This window comes from Bos indicus x Bos taurus, chromosome 29 (genome assembly GCF_003369695.1).
Source record: "Bos indicus x Bos taurus breed Angus x Brahman F1 hybrid chromosome 29, Bos_hybrid_MaternalHap_v2.0, whole genome shotgun sequence".
Classification (NCBI taxonomy): domain Eukaryota; kingdom Metazoa; phylum Chordata; class Mammalia; order Artiodactyla; family Bovidae; genus Bos; species Bos indicus x Bos taurus.
In genome coordinates, this window is record NC_040104.1 from 24,652,184 (window position 1) to 24,672,116 (window position 19,933).

Here is a 19,933-nt window from a genome sequence, read left to right on the forward strand (position 1 = left end):
ATAAAAGCAACTCAGTTTTATTAACATTTCCTTTTTCAATTTTTCAAGTTGATTGGTTGGATTCTCAGTTAAGGAGGTACAGAATTTAGCTGGGAAAATAGCATTAGGAAAAATGAAAATGAAAAATGGAAGATTTGTATAAAAAAAAATAAAGTCATGAAGACTAGATTTTTCTGGAATCACAAAGATAATTCTATTAAACCAAAATTTTTACTATGAGAATACTGAGTTTAGGGAACTCAAGGTATTGATCCAAAGTCCTCCCTTTAATGGGGTTACAGAGAGAAGGAAAACAAATCACCCTCGACTCTGCATTCAGATCTTCTTGTACTGCATCTTAGCAATGATATTGACAGTTGAAAGTTTAAGCTGAATTTCATCTTTATATTTTATTATTTTTTCAGAGACATGCTGCCCACCTTGCTCTGCACTCAATGGATGTGCAGAATCAGACGACAGTGACCGAATTTATCCTGACTGCCTTCCCTACTGTCCAGAAGCTTCAGATTTTCCTCTTCGTGGTCCTCTTGTTTACTTACATGCTCACTCTAACTGGAAATGGTGTCATCATTTCCCTAATATGGGCTGATAATCGCCTCCAAACCCCAATGTACTTCTTCCTCAGTAATTTGTCACTGCTGGATATTTCATACACTAGTTCAGTTACCCCAAAACTGTTATCCTTTCTCCTCAAGGACAGGAAGACTATATCTCTTGCAGGCTGTATCACCCAAACATACTTCTTCTTCTTCCTGGGGACCGTGGAGTTCATCCTGCTGGTGGTGATGTCCTTTGACCGCTATGTGGCCATCTGTAACCCCCTGCACTACACCATCATCATGAACAGCAGGGCGTGTCTCCTGCTGGTTCTGGGCTGCTGGGTGGGGGCCTTCCTGTCTGTGCTCTGCCCGGTTATTCTGCTGTCCAGGCTGCCCTTCTGCCACAAGGAGATTAATCACTTCTTCTGTGACATCGCCCCTCTGCTGCAGGTGGCCTGCATAGACACACATTTCCTTGAGATGATAAGCTTCCTCTTGTCTTCTCTCATCCTCCTGACCTCGCTGGTGCTCACCACCGTGTCCTACACCTACATCATCTCTACCATCCTGCGCATCCCCTCGGCCCAAGGGCGTCAGAAAGCCTTTTCCACCTGCGCTTCTCACATCACTGTCGTTTCTATTGCCTATGGGAGCAACATCTTCATGTATGTGAGACCCAGCCAGAGTCATTCCCTGGAATTTGACAAAGTGACTGCTGTCTTCACTATAATGGTGACCCCTCTCTTGAACCCCTTCATTTATAGTCTAAGGAATGAAACTGTAAAAGATGTTTTGAGAGATGCAGTCAACAAAATTATATCCTCATTGCACAGGAAACCTTGAAAGTTTGTTTCCTAAAAATGACACTTTCAGGACTTGCCTCCTGGTCCAGTGGCTAAAACTCTGTGCTCCCAATGCAGGGGGCCCAGGTTGGATCTCTGGTCAGAGAACTAGATCCCACAGGCTGTAACTAAATATCCTACATGCCTAACGCCTAATAAATAAATAAATATTTAAAAAAAAAAACAAAAAGCAAAATGACACTTTAAAATCTTGGACACAATGTGGAGTAAAGTATTCTTGAAGACCATAAAATCAAAGATGTGTAAGAAAAATGAAAAACTTCCTGCTACATCGGAGGCAAAGTCAAGGTCTAAAGGAGGTAATTCAGCCACAGAGAAAAATAAACATGCTCTGAACTCGATTACTGGACTGTGTCACACACAGAATATCAAAATACTAACCAGAGTCAGAAAACCTGAATTTTAAGCCTGATCCTAACGTGTTTTTTTAAGCAGGTGATGCAGCCTCTCTGACCTTCATTTCCTTCTGTAAAGTGGAGAATACAGCTTGTGCTTTTCCTTTTTGTTAAAATAAGCTGAACTGAAATAGTCTAAAACATGAAACCACATATAATCAAAAGTGAACTCATAACTGGGCATTTCATCATTCACAAGACTATTGGCTTCATTCCTCTCAGCCATATACTGCAGATAATAATTGTGAAAAACAACAACAAAACAAGAGAGAAGAATAACATATCTCAGTGTTGTACAGTGTACTTAAATGTATATATATTTATATATATATATATATATCATTTAATCCTCTTAACAACCTTGAAAATCAGATATTTTTATCTCCATTTTACAGATGAGAAAACTGAAGTTCACTGAGCATCTTGCCCCAAACTACATTACTGGTTTTGACTATGTATGTGCAGATGTATGTGAACTCCAGGCTACTTCAGCACTTCCTTATATCATGAAATATTAAATGGGAAGAAAGTTAAGACAGGAAACAAGTTAACATGGAAGTTATCCACTTTTTCTGAGATAAGAGCATTCCCTGCCAGTCCTCATTATCTAGAAAACCTGCAGACCAAGAAGTATCAGGATGAGTGAGAACAGATTTTGAGAAGCGACGGACTGAAAGGAAAACCAATTATTCAGGGGTAGTAACTGACAGTCTAGACTGATCGTCTGTGGCAACTGGCCAATATGGTCATATCTATAGAGGAATTAATATCCTAGATTTCACGTGGTTGGGGGAAAACAAATGGGGAAAAGTAACCAAGTGAGCTTAAGTAAAATGGGTATTTATTACAATAAGAATACCTAATAAAATCTTAGGAGGTAAAAAATAGCAAGGTCTACAAAGGAGCTAGAATCAGGATCTAAAAATCCTTTTAAAAACACAAGGCAGATATTCTCTTTCCTTTAAATCTCTCTCCAGCTTGGGGGCGGGGATGGGGGGGGGGCTTAATTGATCTCTGTATTATGGGATTTTCCCCCAAATATCTTGTGGTAGGCTGAATGAATGATGAACCCCGAAGAACCCCTAATACCTGATACCTGCAAATGTAACACACAGAGCACATAAGTAAAAGGGACTTTGCACTTTGTAAAAGTGAATAAGAACTTGAAATAGGGAGAGGATACTGGATTGCCCAGATGGATACTAACTATAATCACAAGCATTGTTATATGAGAGAGCAGAGAGGAGATTTTGCCACACAAAAGAAGGTAATGTGATCGTGGAAGCAGAGATTGGAAGATGCTGTGCTGATGGCATTGAAGATGGAGGAAGGAGCCACAAGTCAAGGAATGCACCTTCAAAAGCTGAAAAAAAGCCAGGAAATGAATTCTTTCTCCCCTAAAACCTCTGGTAGGGCATAACTGACAACCAGGTTTAGGCCCAGTGGAACTGACTTTGGATTTCTGTCCTCCAGAACTGTAACAGAACACATTAGTGCTGTTTTAAGCCACCAAGTCTGTGGTAATTTGTTATGGCATCACAGCAAACTAGCACATTCCTGATTCATGTTTCTTTCTCTACAGAATATTTACTTCCATTTCTCTCTGCACATAGAAAGTAATGGCTGCTTCAGTTGTTCACAAATATATGTATATTTTAATCATAAGTATATTCAACAAATATATAACTATATATAACTGTATATATATATATATATATATATATATATATATAGTACATTCAAACATTTGAGATATAAGGCAATGGCACCCCACTCCAGTACCCTTGCCTGGAAAATCCCATGGACAGAGGAGCCTGGTGGGCTGCAGTCCGTCGGGTCGCTAAGAGTCAGACATGACTGAGCGACTTCACTTTCACTTTTCACTTTCATGCATTGGAGAAGGAAATGGCAACCCACTCCAGTGTTCTTGCCTGGAGAATCCCAGGGACGGGGGAGCCTGGTGGGCTGCCGTCTATGGGGTCGCACAGAGTCGGACACGACTGAAGCGACTTAGCGGTGGCAGCAGCATCTGTTGTTTTTTACTCACTAAGTCGTGTCCGACTCTGTGCAACCCCATAGACTTTAACCCACAGGCTCCTCTGTCCATGGGATTCTCCAGGCCAGAATATTGGAGTGGGTTGCCATTTCTTTCTCCAGGGAATTTTCCCACCCAGGGATCAAACCTGCATCTCCTCCATTGGCAGGCGGATTCTTTACCACTGAGCCACCTGGGAAGCCCCATACATTATTTATATCAACATTCACTTTAAATTATCTGAGTTCTAAATCAAAAGTTCTGAAAAGAGGATCAGATTGGTCTAATTGAGGTTCATGATGTCCTCGCCTGATTCACCTATTTGTAAGAGGAAGGAGTTGGCAAGGGGCAAACTGTCCTCTGTCCACACAGTCACTGAGCAGGTGCAATTGGTACAAGCATCCAAAAGAGAGCTTAGGAACAGGGAGAAAACAAGAGGCATCAGAAGACAAAACAGGCCACTACCAGTGTGGTCCTGGGTCATCTAGCTTCATAGACAAAGATGAAGACCTTAAGAATTAGCAGGAAATCCGTCATGGGAGAGCAGGTAGAGAAAGTGCTGTCTTCAGAATGGATTCAGAATATTATAAAAGAATGTTGTCCATCAAAATGTGGAGCAGTGGACAAATGTGTAAAGATCAAAAGAAGGTAAAAAAGATCACCAGGAATGAAGCATTCATATAATTTTCTGATCCATACTCATAATCAAACAGTAATTAAGATGGAATTTTAAACAATACTATTTTAGTGTCCTAAGCTACCATAACAAAATTAGTAGCTTAAAACAATACAGATTCATTATCTTATGTTCTGTAGGTCAACAGTCTAATACAGATCTCACTCAGCTAACATCCACAAGGTGTATTCCTTTCTAGGGGCTTTAGGGGAAAATTCATTTTCTTCTCATTTGGGTTGTTAACAGAATTCATTTCCCTGAAGTTTAGGACTAAGGCCCTATTATGTTGCTGACTATCAGCCAAGGACCAGTCCCAGTTTCTAGAAGGCACTGCAGTCCTTGGCTCATTCCCCCACTTCCTCCACCTTCAAAGCCAACAACAGAGTGGCAAGGCTCTCTCTGATGTGTCAGATCTCTGCTCCTTCTTCTTCCATCTCCTCTCTGACTCAGCTGGAAAAAGTTCTTCCTTTTGAAGGACTCATTTGATTGGACTGAGCCCAAGCAAATAATCCACAATAACATCACCAATTCAAGGTCCACATCCTGAGTTACTTCTGTAAAGTCCCTTTTGCAACTAAAGTGTATAGAGCTGACCCTCCACATCCTTGAGTTCCACATCCACTGATTCAACCAACTGTCAATCAAAAGCACTGGAAAAATTAAATTCCAGAAATTCCCATAAAGCAAAATTTAAATTTGCCTCAAGCTGACAACTATTTGCATAACATTTACATTATTAGGTTTTATAGGTAATTTAGAAATGATGCAAAGTTTCAAGAGTATTGTGCACAGGTTTGCTGCTGCTGCTGCTAAGTCACTTCAGTCGTGTCTGACTCTGTGCGACCCCACAGACAGCAGCCCACCAGGATCCCCCGTTCCTGGGATTCTCCAGACAAGAGTACTGGAGTGGGGTGCCATTGCCTTCTCTGGTGCACAGGTTTAGAAGCAAATAAAAAAAAAACTGAAAGTTGCTCAGCCGTGTCCGACTCTTTTTGTTCCCCATGGACTATACAGTTTGTGGAATTTTCCAGGCCAGAATACTGGAGTGGGTAGCTGTTCCCTTCTCTAGGGGATCTTTCCAACCCAGGTATCAAACCCAGGTCTTCTGCTTTGCAGGTGGTTTTCTTTACCAGCTGAGCCACAGAGGGAGCCCAAGAATACTGGAGTGGGTAGCTTATCCCTTCTCCAGCCGATCTTCCCAACCCAGGAATCAAACCAGGGCCTCCTGCATTGCAGGCAGATTCTTTACCAACTGAGCTATCAGGGAAGCCCTTACTATGCCATTTTATATAATGGTCTAGAGCATCAAGAAATTTTAGTATGGGGATCCTGGACCTAATCCCCTTTGGATACCAAAGGGATAAGTGTATTCACAGTTCATGGGTATATTATATTCACAGGACAAGGATACCTTTAGGTGCCATTTTTCTGCTTACTAGTGTTAAATTGCTAGTCATAATGATGCAGAATGTAAGAGTAAACAAGAGGACACAGTATGCTTTTTTATTAAGCAAATACTGAACCTTAAACTGTCTTTTATCACTTGCAACCAGAAGAATTTACAAGCCCCAGAGGATGAAGAAAGACTGGAAAGCAGCAAAATTATTGAGAAGTTCCTATTTTAATTGTTTGCTTTTATTTAAATTATTGTCCAGTAAAGATAACTACAGTTGGCCCTTTGTGCTATTTTAACTTTTCGTTAATTCCATTAATTCCAAAAACCCATTCTGGTATCATTTAAACAAAAAAGAAAATCCTGAACAAATGAGGTCATTTAAATATGATGTAGGTACCCAAATAGAGCGAGTCTCCAGTTGGACAGTCTTGAAACTGAAAGCACACAAAGACTTCATAAGCTCTGAGAAATCATATAAATATACTGGTTTTTTTATGTTGTTTGATATTATTCTTAAGATCAATACTTATAATACCAGGTAATGATATTTATTTCTACAGTGATTCTAATTAGATTAACTTGGAAAATGAAACTGCTTGTCCCAAATTTTAAGACAACTAGAAAATTCTTCCCTCTTCCTATACTCACCTGTGGCTAAATGCTTCAAACTACTGTTTTTCAATATGGGAAATGGAGGCAGAAAATATACCAAACTAACTTGTAGACATTTTAGACAGTATCCACCTGCTAGAAAATGTATATCCGTTTAACTATGGAGAGGGGCTTCCCAGGTGGCATTAGTGGTAAAGAACTCACCTGCCAACGCAGGAGATGCAAGAGAGGCTAGTTCCATCCCTGGATCAGGAAGATCCCCTGGAAAAGGAAGTGACAACCCACTCCATTATTCTTGCCTGGAGAATTCCATGGACTAGACTTCAGAGGAGCCTGGAAGGCTAGTCCATGGGGTCTCAAAGTGTCCAACAGGACTGCCTGCAAACACAGGCAACTATGAATAAAGGCCATCTTAACCAGAGAACCACTGTGTTATGTAAGGAACTCATCTATCCATTTATCAGCTAATTGTTATGCATTCTTTCCTCCAGACTCAGATTTTTCAGTAAGAAGAACCGTGAGCATACATCCCAATTAAATCACAAAAATTCTCAAAGGAGTCAGTGAACTATACCAAACCATTTATTTGGGATGTGTCCAAAGTTTAGCTAAGCACTAGGCCCTCTGGGCACTCATGACTCTGACTTCTATGGTCTCCGCTCCCTGCCCTGCAGTCCCACCCAGACCCATGCCCCAGAAGATGCGCTGTGCAGGGGGTCCCACCTACTCCGCTGACCCCCTGGAGCAACCAGGCTCCTCCCTGCCGGCCGCCCATCCTCTTCCTCAGAGACCTGCTCCTGTACCTGGATGAGCAGTCACTGGGCCGCATGATGCTGGAGCTGAAGGCAGCCATCCTCCCAGAGATAGAGAACTTCAGAGCCATGTATACTGGGCAGAAGAGCTTCAGTTACAAATGCTTAGCCTTTCCAAGAGCAATTCTGTCCTTCCTGCACCAGGCTGGCGACCTCATCCACAACAAGGGCACAGGCAAGAGACATCCATGCTTGGAAGCCACTTTTCTGCAGAAAGCTGCAAACTGAAGCACCTGTGGGTTCAGGTGTCCTGTCCACGGTGCCTGCAGGCCCCACCACCAGTGGGCTCCCAGGTCTTAATTTGTACCCTTAAGGTAAACTGACTGGAAAGCAAACTTTGTGTTGTCAAGGAGGACATGAAGAAGATAGAATCTCAGCTCCAACAATGGGAATGAGGTAGGAGACAGAGGGGCCTCTGGGCCAGACACCTGGTGTTTTTCAAGTGGAGTAAAATTCAAACTTTGTCCTCACCCAGACAGTCCAAGGACAAGCTAGTGGCAAAAGCTGAGCTCAGTTAACGTAAAGAGATAAGATGTCTGCCCCTAGAGGTCAAGGAAGACTTCCCTGTCTGCACATGCGCAGGAAGCCTTCTGGCGGGTCAAAAAGGGAAGCGGCCCCACCCCATAATAAGTGTGGATAGGAACCCACAGGCCTCTGCAGTGGGATCCATCTTAGAGAAAAGTTGTTCATATATATTGAGGAGGGTTCACAGACCAGTCAGGTGTGACGAAAGAAACAAGATAATTGGTCAAATATAAATGAAGACCCAGAAGGACTGTCGTATGTAGGTGATTTAAGTCACCTTACTGGGATCCTCATTCAGGTCCCCCGCACTCCATCACAGACTGCAGCCACTTGAGCTAATCCACCACCTCTGGAAAGGGCTCTCAGAATCACTGGACCTCACCGGACCTGTTATAGCCAAGAACATAATCTGACTGCAGGTAGGTTTTTTTTGGTTTTATTTTAACCTTTGCTTCCCGCTGGTTTTGTTTATCAAAAGGATACTGTCCATACGTAATGGCCTGCCTGAGGAACCCTACCTCTCTGCCTGAAGGTTAAACCAAAGTGCCTTTGCTCAGGACCCTGTCCACCTGTAGGTGGCTGCAAGAGAGAAGAAAATTAACAGCTCACCCCCAACCCTTGCCTCAAAGCTGGCCATTCCAGGAGATATTTGCAAGATTAACAGTCTTTTTACTTTACTTCCTCACCTCCTCCTGGGTTCAATAAAAGAAACTGGCATCCAGACCCCGGTAAGGTGGCTAATTTGCGACACTAGTCAACTATCTTCTTGGTCAGCTGGCTTTCCAAACAAAGTCGTATTCCTTTTCTCAACACCTCATCTCCTGACTTACTGGACTGTTGTGCCACCAGCTGACAGAGTGAGCTTGGACTCAGTAACAGACCTACCGGGCTGCTTTCCCAGAACCCCGTTTCTGGACACCCTTGTGGACCCTGTCACCACTCTTGTCAGGCACCACCTATGATCACCTGACCCAAATTCATCTGTGCCTTGGACACCGAGGTGGTGGTGGGTTAACTTAGAAGGCAATTTCTAACTTTTCTTTGGCAGGGGGAAGGCCAGTTGCTGCAAAGGGCTGTAATATCTATTTAATGTTGTCTTCCTAAATTAGAGTAATTTAACAAGACTGCCTGGAGGACTTCCCTGGTTGTCCAGTGGTTAACATTCTGTGCTTCTACTGCAGGGCATATGGATTCTATCCCTGCTCTAGGAACTAAGATCCTACATGCCATGCAATATGGCAAAAAAAAAAAAGTTAACTGAAGCTGTGGCATTAACTGCTCCATGCTTTGGTCTGACCTGAGTTGATGAAATAGAACAGATCCCCAAAACTTGGCCTTTGGAGCACAAAGTGAAGTGAAGTCACACAGTCGTGTCCGACTCTTTGCAACACCATGGACTGTAGCCTACCAGGCTCCTCTGTCCATGGAATTTTCCAGGCAAGAGTACTGGAGTGGGTTGCCATTTCCATCCCCAGGGGATCCTCCCCACCCAGGGATTGAACCCAGGTCTCCCGCATTGCAGGTAGACACTTTACCTTTTGAGCAACCAGGGAAGCCCTTTGGGTCACATGGCTGAATCCTTTTATCCCAGCACCATGAATCCTGGTGGTTTGGAGTGAGTCTTTGGGGGTAGAAGCAGCTGAAACCTGGGAACAGACCCACTGCAAGCTGTGCATGGTCAACATGAGTTCCCAAGTTGAGAACAGAAATGGCCTCTAAGTGCCTGGTACTCTGGAAGGAAGACTATAATCTGCCTGCAATGCAGGAGACCTGGGTCTGATCCCTGGGTTGGGAAGAACCCTGGGGAAGGGAACGGCTACCCACTTCAGTATTCTTGCCTGGAGAGTCCCCATGGACAGAGGAACCTGACAGGCTACAGTCCATGGGATCACAGAGAGTCGGACACAACTGAGCAGCTTTCACTTTCACTCTGGAAGGAACTCAGTGTATATTTTCTGGTGGGCTTTGATTTTGTGTGTGTGTGAGTTTAATACATTCAATCTTCTGATTATATACACAATATACTTAATTTAGTTTTTCTCTGAACACCTCTCTCGGGTTCCATTTTCAAATTCATAACTAAACTAAGTATTCTTTGACTTCTTAAATTTTTCATTGAAGTACACCTGATGTACAATGAGTTCCACATATACAACATAGTGATTCACAATTTTTACAGCTTATAGTTAACTTATTTTTTTATAAAATATTGGCTATATTTCTTGTGTTGTACAATATATTCTCATAGATTATTCATTTTGTATATAATAATTTGTACTTCTGAATTCTCTACCCCAATATTCCTTCTCTCCCAATCCCTCTCCCCACTGGTAACCACTAGATTGATTTCTATGAGTATATTGCTTTTTTCTTAAATTCACTTTGTTGTACTTTTTAGATTTCACACATAAGTGAAATCATACAATATTTGTCTCTGTCTGACTTATCTCACTTAGCATAATGTCCTCCAGGTTCCTCCATGGTGTTGCAAATGGTAAAATTTCTTTCTTTTTTAAGGCTGAGTAGTATTCTAGTGTGTGTGTGTGTGTGTGTGTGTGTGTGTGTGCGTGTGTGTGTGTGTGCATGTGTGCATATCACATCTTCCATCTGTTGATGGGCACTTAGGGTGATTCCATATCTTGGCAACTGTAAATAATGCTACTCTGAACCGTGAACACGGGGTGCATGAGGTTTCCTCAAACACCACAGTGAAAGCTATTCACTCCTATAAGGAAGGCTGAGAGTGACCTAGGGGGTTCAAGATTGTCAGTTTCACCTAGATACACCATATGTCTCCACATCAAGTTGCCATAAAGGAAAAATTCTTTATGATCCTGATCCATTATCACAGATCAGATGATAACAGGTAGAGATGGAGCCCAGTTCAGTTCAGCCGCTCAGTCATGTCCAACTCTTTGCGACCCCCTGGACTGCAGCACATCAGGCTTCCCTGTCCATCACCAACTCCCGAAGCTTACTCAAACTCATGTCCATTGAGTCACTGATGCCATCCAACCATCTCATCCTCTGTCATCCCCTTCTCCTCCCACCTTCAATCTTTCCAACATCAAGGTCTTTTCCATTGAGTCAGTTCTTTGCATCAGGTGGCCAAAGTATTGGAGTTTCAGCTTCAGCATCAGTCCTTGCAATGAGTATTCAGGATTGATTTCCTTTAGGATTGACTGGTTGGATCTCCTTGCAGTCCAAGGGACTCTCAAGAGTCTTCTCTAACACCAGTTCAAAAGCATCAATTCTTCAGCTCTCAGCTTTCTTTATAGTCCAACTCTCACATCCATACATGACTACTGGAAAAACCATAGCCTTGACTAGATGGACCTTTGTTGGCAAAGTAATGTCTCTGCTTTTTAATATGCTGTCTAGGTTGGTCATAGCTTTTCTTCCAAGGAGCAAGTGTCTTTTAATTTCATGGCTGCAGTCACCATCTGCAGTGATTCTGGAGCCCAAGAAAATAGCTGAGAAGTATAAATAGATAACTGGCAGACATGTAATTAGAAATTCATAAAGAGAGATGATAGAAGGGGAAAAAAAGGTAAGTGCAATACTTTAAAGTGATAATGGCCAAGGACTGAAACTGCTCCAAAGAGTTAGGGGTAGAGTCCAGTATATACATGATTTTGGCTATGTACAATCCAGCATATATTATAGTAGAAGGTGGCTAGTGACTTAATCCTTGTAGAACTGGATGACAAGTGACACTTCTTGCTTTACTTAAATAGCTAAGGAAGGCATACAAATAACCAACAAGTACATGAGAAGGTGCTTGACATCACTAACCAACAGGGAAAGCAAGTCAAAGCCACAGTGAAATAACACCTCTTAGGATGGCTGTCATCAAGAAAGACAACAGATAACAAATGCTGACAAGCATGAGGAAAAAAGGGAACCCTTATGTATTGTTGGTGGAAATGTAAGTTGATATAGGTACTATACAACATAATATGGCGGTTCCTCAAATTTTTTAATAGAATAATCATAAGATCCAGTAATTCAATTCCTGAGTATATATTCAGAGGACAAAATCGGTATTTCAAAGAGATAGCTGTAATTTCATATTCACTAGCCAAGATATGTAAACAACGTAAGTGTCCACTTATGGATGAATGGATAAAGAAGATGAGATAGATGATATGTAGATAGATAATATTATTTATTAGTTATTCAAAATTTCAAAGAAGAAAATTCTGACTTTTGCCATAGCAGGGATGAAACTAGAGGACATTATGCTAACTGAAATTAGCCAGAAAAAGAAAGAGAAAAACTGTATGATCTCACTTACTACATGGAATAAAAATAAATCAAGTTCATAAAAACAAGAGAGTAGAATGGTGGTTACTAGTATCTGGGAAATGGAGAGATAAGGAGATGCTGGTCAAAAGGCATAAACTTTCCATTATAAGATGAATAACCTCCGGGCATTCATAGATCATAGTGACAGTAGTTAATAATACTGTACTGTGTGCTTGATACATGGTAAGATGGTAGACTTTAAGATCTCACACACAAAAAAATCATAACTATGTGAGGGGAAGGATCTGTTCAATAACCCAACCGTGATATTCATTTCACAGAAGATGTGTGTGCTAAATCATCACATTGTACCCTGTAAACATGTCCAATTTACTGTGAAATATACCTCAACAAAGATGAAAAATGAAGATAAATTAGGTGATCCCACCATCTATGCACTTAAAAAAGAATCAACTGAAAAGACCAAGTATTTGCAATGGTGTGGAACAATGAGACTCTCACAGTGGCTGATACAAAGAAAAATAACAGAACAACTCTGGAAAACACCTTAACAGTTTCTTATAGCGTTAAACATATTTACCATGTGACTCGGTAATTGAACTCCCAGGAACGAGTCCAAAAGAAAGAACAACAAATATTCACATAGAAGCAAGAACTCAAATGTTCATAGAAGCTTAATTCATTATAAACAAAAATTGAAAATAACTCAGGTGCCCATTTTCTGGTGAACAAATAAGGAAACTGTGATGAAGAAACTACTGACGCCTAAAACACTCAGATTAAGCCCGGAGCCCAGGTTACATGAAAACTGTATTCTGCAGGTTGAGTTTATGTTTAGAAAGCTGAAAAATCAAAATTATATGTACAGAAAACACATCAGTGGTTGTCCAGTGCTTAGGTAGGGACATGACCGCATTGACCTGCAAAAGGCCACATGAAATATTTGAGGTAAAATAGATATTTTAAGCCACTGCTGTAATGGTGGTGGTGGCTATGTGACTATAGATTTGTCAAAAATCAACAAATTTATATCCTTAAACATGCCTGTTGTGTATAGATCACATCTCAATCAAATACTTTTTAAAAATATGTATATAGACATATAGCATATAAATAATCTCAGTTTGAAAAGCATCTTAATATGTTTTCAACATATTGCAAACATTTCTTATGTAAGTGTTCCAAGTTTTTAGTTCATTAACACTTTAAGCTTATCTCTAAGTTTTACTTTAAATAAACACCCAAGAGAGTCACTTAGGAGACCTTAACTTTCTAACTGTGATTAGTAACTTCAGTTCTAACATCCCAGGATTGCAATAATAATAATTAACCTTTTTTTTAATCCTAGAATCCCAAGAGCCATTCTAGACCAAACCTCTAAATATGACTGTAAAATCTGTAATACTGGAACCACTTCAATATCCAGAAACTAATATTATTTCCAGGGGAAAGAAAATAAAGTAGATATGTCTAAAATCAAGTCACAATATGCCTGATGAATGAACAGGAGTGACTAAACAAAATGAAGGAAGTTTTTAGACAGTTTGAATGAAAATATGAGTTTTTTGACGATCAAGATCATTGAAGTGAAATGATGTGCCTTTAGAAATAGTTTCACATCACTAGACAACAGAGACAGTACAGAATATTTTAGCACCAGACTATCTCATATGCCCTTTAGTTCTCTTCTAACCTAAGAGTCTGTGGTTTTGAGGAGTTCCACGTTTCTGGATGGAGCCACTGAAGATATAAAAATTAACTGAGTAGACAGGAAATTACACCCCTACAAGTGAGAAAAAAAATCTAAGATTTAGGAAGATTTCAGGCAGAAAGTCTTTGAGTCTTTTTGTCAGAGATAGAAACTGGAAGTCAGAGAACTTACTCTTAATGCACTGGGTCTGACTTTATCACTAAACTCCCTGGGTCTGACTTTATCAATAAACTCACCATTCTGCTTTGTTGGCAAAAATGTGATCCAGACAACATACTGCTTGAAACTCAGGAAAACATTCTGGATTAAGATTCACCAAATGTGTAAAATAGATGATTAAATAATACAATAACACTTGGAATTTAGTATTAGTCAAAACTTAGACTTTTTTCCTAGGAATAAGAAAAAACTGAAAAAAATCATCAGAGGTTATAGAAGGACAGATTTTCATTCAGTGGAGGTGGATGAAGTACTTCAGCAAAAACTGAATAACCGCTGGGTGTGATTTTGAAGAAAGAGATGTATATTATATGGAAAAGAGTCTCAGAGTAAGACTGAGAGAAACTTATATGGAATTCAAAGTTGAAGCAATAAAAGAATGTAAAGAATAATGGATGGAAGCCTTGAGAAGAAAATACCACAATTTTGAGGTTCTTAACATATTTGAATGAAGAAAATATCAGCTGTTCTACAATCAGTATAATGTAAGTACATTTTATTTTGCATGTATCTATATTTATATTTTACACAGTCTGAGTCTTAATACATGGGTTTGCATGTGTATTTTGTAAGTTAAAGTCCAATTACTGCCCTGCCAAAAAAATTAGTGATGGCAAAGTCAAATGTAATACCTTTACTATAACTATGTAAATTCATGTGTTTAATGTACCTCAATTACAATTGAACTTTTTCACATTTTCCTGATAGCATCTCAGATATACCCATCTCCACATCTTAGTCCTTCTCTCTTCATCCTTCCTCAGCCCTATGTTCTTAAAGACATATTGAACCTCAAGGTTAGGACAATCAATCTGACATGACAGCCATCCTCATTTTAGAGATGAGGAAGACAAGACCCAGGCTGCTTTAGAGTCTTATTAAAGATCTTGACCTTCTAAATGGCCAAACAAGAAATACAACACAAGTTCTCTGATTCCAAGACCTGCTATACTCCCCATCTTTTTCCTATGGCCAAATTCTTGAAATGTGCAATTTTATGCAAATTTTCAGGATCCACAGAAAAAATGGTAGTGAGGAAAATGACCAGAAAAAGAAAGCCTACGTTTGTCAAGGTTATAATTAAATTGTAATACACAGGTTGTCAAGGTCCAGAACCTTTCGTGCTGGACATGATGGGACCCTGAGATCTAATACAGACCATTTGTAATAGAAAAAGCTAACACAAACTTGGGGGGGGGGCGCGGTTTACTATCATGAATTTGAGAGACTCTACAGAGGAGAGCATTTTTAATTTTTCTCAGAGAAGTGTATTTTACGTAAATAAGGCCAAATAGAAAGTTCCCAATCTCATTTTTTCCCAAAAGTATATGATCCTGTGACAACCATGGCAAAGAGCAACTCTGAGTTCAAACATCCCATATTTTTATTGTTAAAAAATGGCATAATACTTTGAAGATATCAAATTATTCAAATTTTACAATATCAGAGCGAAATTAGGTTCCTATCAGGGCCATCAAAGACTATATAGGCTAGAAGAAAAATAGAGGATATTATAGAGGAGGTTTACTAGATAAATGGAAGAATAAATAGAATAGATGAGATGTAGATTCGTGAACACCTACTGTATTCTGTTAAGATACCTGTCAGTCTCCTGCTCAATGATGAAGGTGTGGAGGGCTAAAGAAAGGGAAGGTTAAAATGTTTCTACTTCTCTATAAAGTGTGTTCTATGTTATTAGACTAAACCTCAATATGAACAACTTCCCTATAGCTCAAATGGTAAAGAATCTACCTGCAATGAAGGAGCCCAGGGTTTGATCCCTGGGTCAGAAAGATCCTCTAGAGAAGGGAACGGCAATCCACTCCAGTAACCTTGCCTGAATCCCATGGACAGAGAAGCCTGGCGGGCTACAGTCCGTGGGGTCGCAAAGAGTCAGACTCAAGTGAGCAACTAATATACACACACACACACACACACACAAACCTCAATAACATTAAGACTTTTTCACCGATACAATTATGACTTTCCTGCAGTAGTAAACAGCTGAGAGATTTATTATCTGGGTGCAGGAGCAGTAGGGGAGGAGTGAATATTAGAATATTTGTGATGGAAAGAGTTCCTACTGGTATCAAGACCTTATTTCAGTTGGTGAGACTCTTCAGAGAACTTTGATAACATGAAAATGAAACAAATTTCCTTGAAACAATTTGGAAGATTATGAGAGAAATGGAATAATGCATCTTGCAATTGTACACTGTTCTCTTTCATACTAGATTTTTTCCTTCCTGAGACCCTGTATCTAAACCCTGAAAGATCAATTAGTCACCTTGGTGTTTGGGTTCCTTTCTCATGCCTAGCTTTAACATTTTAGCAATCAGTTATTTATTAATAGAACTACATGGATGCCACATTATCAGCAAAAGAAAAGATGACATTCACCAGGAGGGTACAGTTATAATACAATCTGTATTTGATACATGAAATGCAGGCTCCTGAGTTTACCTTTGCTGAGCAGCTGCAACCTTTTGCATGGGGGGGAGTGCATCAATTCTGATCTATTTATTTAATAAAATATGAGTGCTGTTTGTGCCCAAAGAATAGTCGCTTGAGTAGAAAGGATGCTGACCCTCACTGGAAGTAAAAGATGTATTTAGACTGGAAAGGAATATGTAGGTGATCAATACTCATTTATAGATGTAGGGCCAAGGATTAAAAAGAACATAAAAAGAGCTCTCCTACAAATTCACCAGCAAGTCAAGTTGTTCAGATCCAATTATGTTCAAAATTTACTCTTTTATTTTTTTACATTTATTGTGCACTTTATTTCTTTTTTTTAAATGTGTAGTAATTTTATTTTTTTTACTCTTAAATGGATGGAAGCTATTATGCATTTTGTAAAGGAATTTACTTACTCAGAAATGTCAAATAATTCTACAAAACCAATGTTTCCTAATTTAAAACAGGGAAGGTGAGTACTAAACTCTTACTATTAAAATAATACAGATTGTTTGATTTGTACAATAAATAAGTATTGAACAGAAATGAAGAAGCAAATGAAGGGGCAGAAAAAGTCACAGCCAAATTTTCAGATGGAAATTTGCTCAGAAAAGCATGTCTTTAAAGCAAAGACAGCGGCTAGGAGTTATGTATCCCAACTAGAGCCTGAGGAAAATGCTTTCCTTTAAAGAGGAACCAGGTGGGCTCTAAGCTTAGAAAGAACCCAGCTCAGGGTTCATAATTTTCTTCTTTTAACTTGAAACTAAAAGATTATTCACAAAATATTACAATAAAGGACAGTGGGTCGACTGCATTCTATAGGCATGCAATAGATATTCAGCAAATTTGAGCAGTATCCAGAGATTAAGCTGAATGCTTCAAACACTATCTGCAGCCTTTATATTTATTTTTTATTTTTTGGCTGCAATGTGAAGCCATGTGGGATCTTAGTTCCCAGACCACTGGACCATCAGGGAGGGCTCTCTGTGGCCATTTTTGAACTACTATTAATAATGTGATCATCCAGTGGCTGAAAAGAATATATGGTATGGAAGTCTTATTTGCAGAAACCTGTTTAGAATCATTTGGAGAATGGGAGGGTAAAGTCTATTCTCCACGTAGCCATAGACATAACATTGCAAAGAACAAAAGAGAAGAACATGGACCATTTGCCCAAAGATGTTTTTCAAAATATATAAAATTGGTTTCACAAATTATGATACATATATTATTGACCTTGTATATTATACATACATATGATACATATATTATTAGTTCCATAACAGTGTAGATATTTTAAAACATATATGATTATAGCAAATTTTTAAAAATAAAAACCATAGGGAATTCCCTGGCAGTCCAGTGGTTAGGACCCAGTGCTCTCACTGCCAGGTTCAGTCCCTGGTTGAGGAACTAAGATATTGCAAGGCTCGAAGCAAGGCCAAAAAAATTAAATAAATAAATACCGCAGAACTTTATGGAGAATTCAATTACTACTAAATTAAAATAATATGTGCCCAACCTGATATTATATTAACTCAACACATAATACCAATAACAAATGTAAGTATCAATAGAAACAAAGATATATTTCCTCTCATTTGACTGTACAATTTTCATTTCTCTGCTCTTTGATTTAAGCAATACCTGAAAAGTTGAAAAAAATCCTCAAGGAAACTAACTCGGCTTTATTAACTTTCCGTTTTCTCCATTTTCCAAATTGATTGACTGGATTCTCAAGTAGGTTTCTCCTCTTATGCTCAGAACTTAGCTTGGAAAACAGTAGGTCAGAAAGAGGAAAGTAGAAAATAAGCATTGTATAAAAAAGAATAAAAAAGTCACCAAGCTTTAGGGAACTATGAAGATAGTTTCCATCAACCAAAAATTTTAAATATGGGAAGACTGTTTGGAGAACGAGTGTCATTTATCCAAGATCCTACATTTACTAGGGTCAGAGACAGGATGGAAACAAATAACTCTTTACTCTCCATTCAGAGCTCTTTCTACTGCATCTTTTCGATGCTATTGGGAGTTTAAAACCTGTTTATTCTGACTTTCATCTTTATATTCAGTTATTTTTTTTTCAGAGGCATGCTGCCCACCTTGCTCTGCACTCAATGGATGTGCAGAATCAGACCACGGTGACCGAATTTATCCTGACTGCCTTCCCTGCTCTCCAGAAGCTTCAGATTTTCCTCTTTGTGGTCCTCTTGTTTACTTACATGCTCACTCTAACTGGAAATGGAGTCATCATTTCCCTAATATGGGCTGATAATCGCCTCCAAACCCCAATGTACTTCTTCCTCAGTAATTTGTCATTTTTGGACATTTTATTCACTAGCTCAGTTACCCCAAAACTGTTATCCTTTCTCCTCAATGACAGGAAGACCATATCTCTTGCAGGCTGCATCAGCCAAACATACTTCTTCTTCTTCCTGGGGACCGTGGAGTTCATCCTGCTGGTGGTGATGTCCTTTGACCGCTATGTGGCCATCTGTAAGCCCCTGCGCTACACCATCATCATGAACAGCAGGGCGTGTCTCCTGCTGGTTCTGGGCTGCTGGGTGGGGGCCTTCCTGTCCGTGCTCTGCCCAGTCATTCTGCTGTCCAGGCTGCCCTTCTGCCATACGGAGATTAATCACTTCTTCTGTGACATCGCCCCTTTGCTGCAGGTGGCCTGCATAGACACTCATTTCCTTGAGATGATAAGCTTCCTCTTGTCTTCTCTCATCCTCCTGACCTCACTGCTCATCACCACCGTGTCCTACACCTACATCATCTCTACCATCCTGAGCATCCCCTCGGCCCAAGGGCGTCAGAAAGCCTTTTCCACCTGTGCTTCTCACATCACTGTCGTTTCTATTGCCTATGGGAGCAACATCTTCATGTATGTGAGACCCAGCCAGAGTCATTCCCTGCAATTTGATAAAGTGACTGCTGTCCTCACCATAATGGTGACCCCTCTCTTGAACCCCTTCATTTATAGTCTAAGGAATGAAAAGGTAAAGGAAGTTTTGAGAGATGCAGTCAACAAAATTGTGTCCTTATTGCACAGGAAACCTTGAAAGGTTGCTTGCTAAGAATGGCTTTTCCAACTCTTGGACACAATATGGAGTAAGGCATGCTTGAAGACCATAAAATCAAAAATATGTAAGAAGAAATGAAAAAGTTTCGCGCCTCATCTGATGCAAAGTATTATAGTCAAGGTCCAGAGCAGACAAGTCAGACATTCAGAAAATAATATGGTCTGAACCTTAATTGGGCCGTCTCACACACAGAACTGAATGAATTAAAGAAAAATATTGAACTAGAGTCAGAAAACCTTAATTTTAAGCCTGACTCTATCACTTTTTTATCAGGTAACAAGTAACCTCTCTGATCTTAGTTTCTTATCTGTGGAATGGGGAATATGGTTTGTGCTTTT

At 39.8% G+C, this 19,933-nt stretch overlaps 2 protein-coding genes across 2 annotated transcripts; both read left to right on the forward strand.

Moving 5' to 3' along the window:
• Positions 1–434: 434 nt before the first annotated feature.
• Positions 435–1,382, forward strand: LOC113886056 (olfactory receptor 6M1-like). Its single transcript, XM_027531993.1, has one exon. It carries the CDS (start codon positions 435–437, stop codon positions 1,380–1,382), a length of 948 nt encoding a protein of 315 aa, XP_027387794.1.
• A 17,244-nt stretch (positions 1,383–18,626) lies between these two features.
• On the forward strand, positions 18,627–19,574 carry LOC113886057 (olfactory receptor 6M1-like). Its single transcript, XM_027531994.1, has one exon. The coding sequence runs from the start codon at positions 18,627–18,629 to the stop codon at positions 19,572–19,574; it is 948 nt and encodes a 315-aa protein (XP_027387795.1).
• The last annotated feature ends 359 nt before the right edge of the window (positions 19,575–19,933 follow it).

Coding starts and splice junctions, on each gene's coding strand:
- LOC113886056 (XM_027531993.1), top strand. CDS start 435: ATGGATGTGCAGAATCAGACGACAGTGACCGAATTTATCCTGACTGCC.
- LOC113886057 (XM_027531994.1), top strand. CDS start 18,627: ATGGATGTGCAGAATCAGACCACGGTGACCGAATTTATCCTGACTGCC.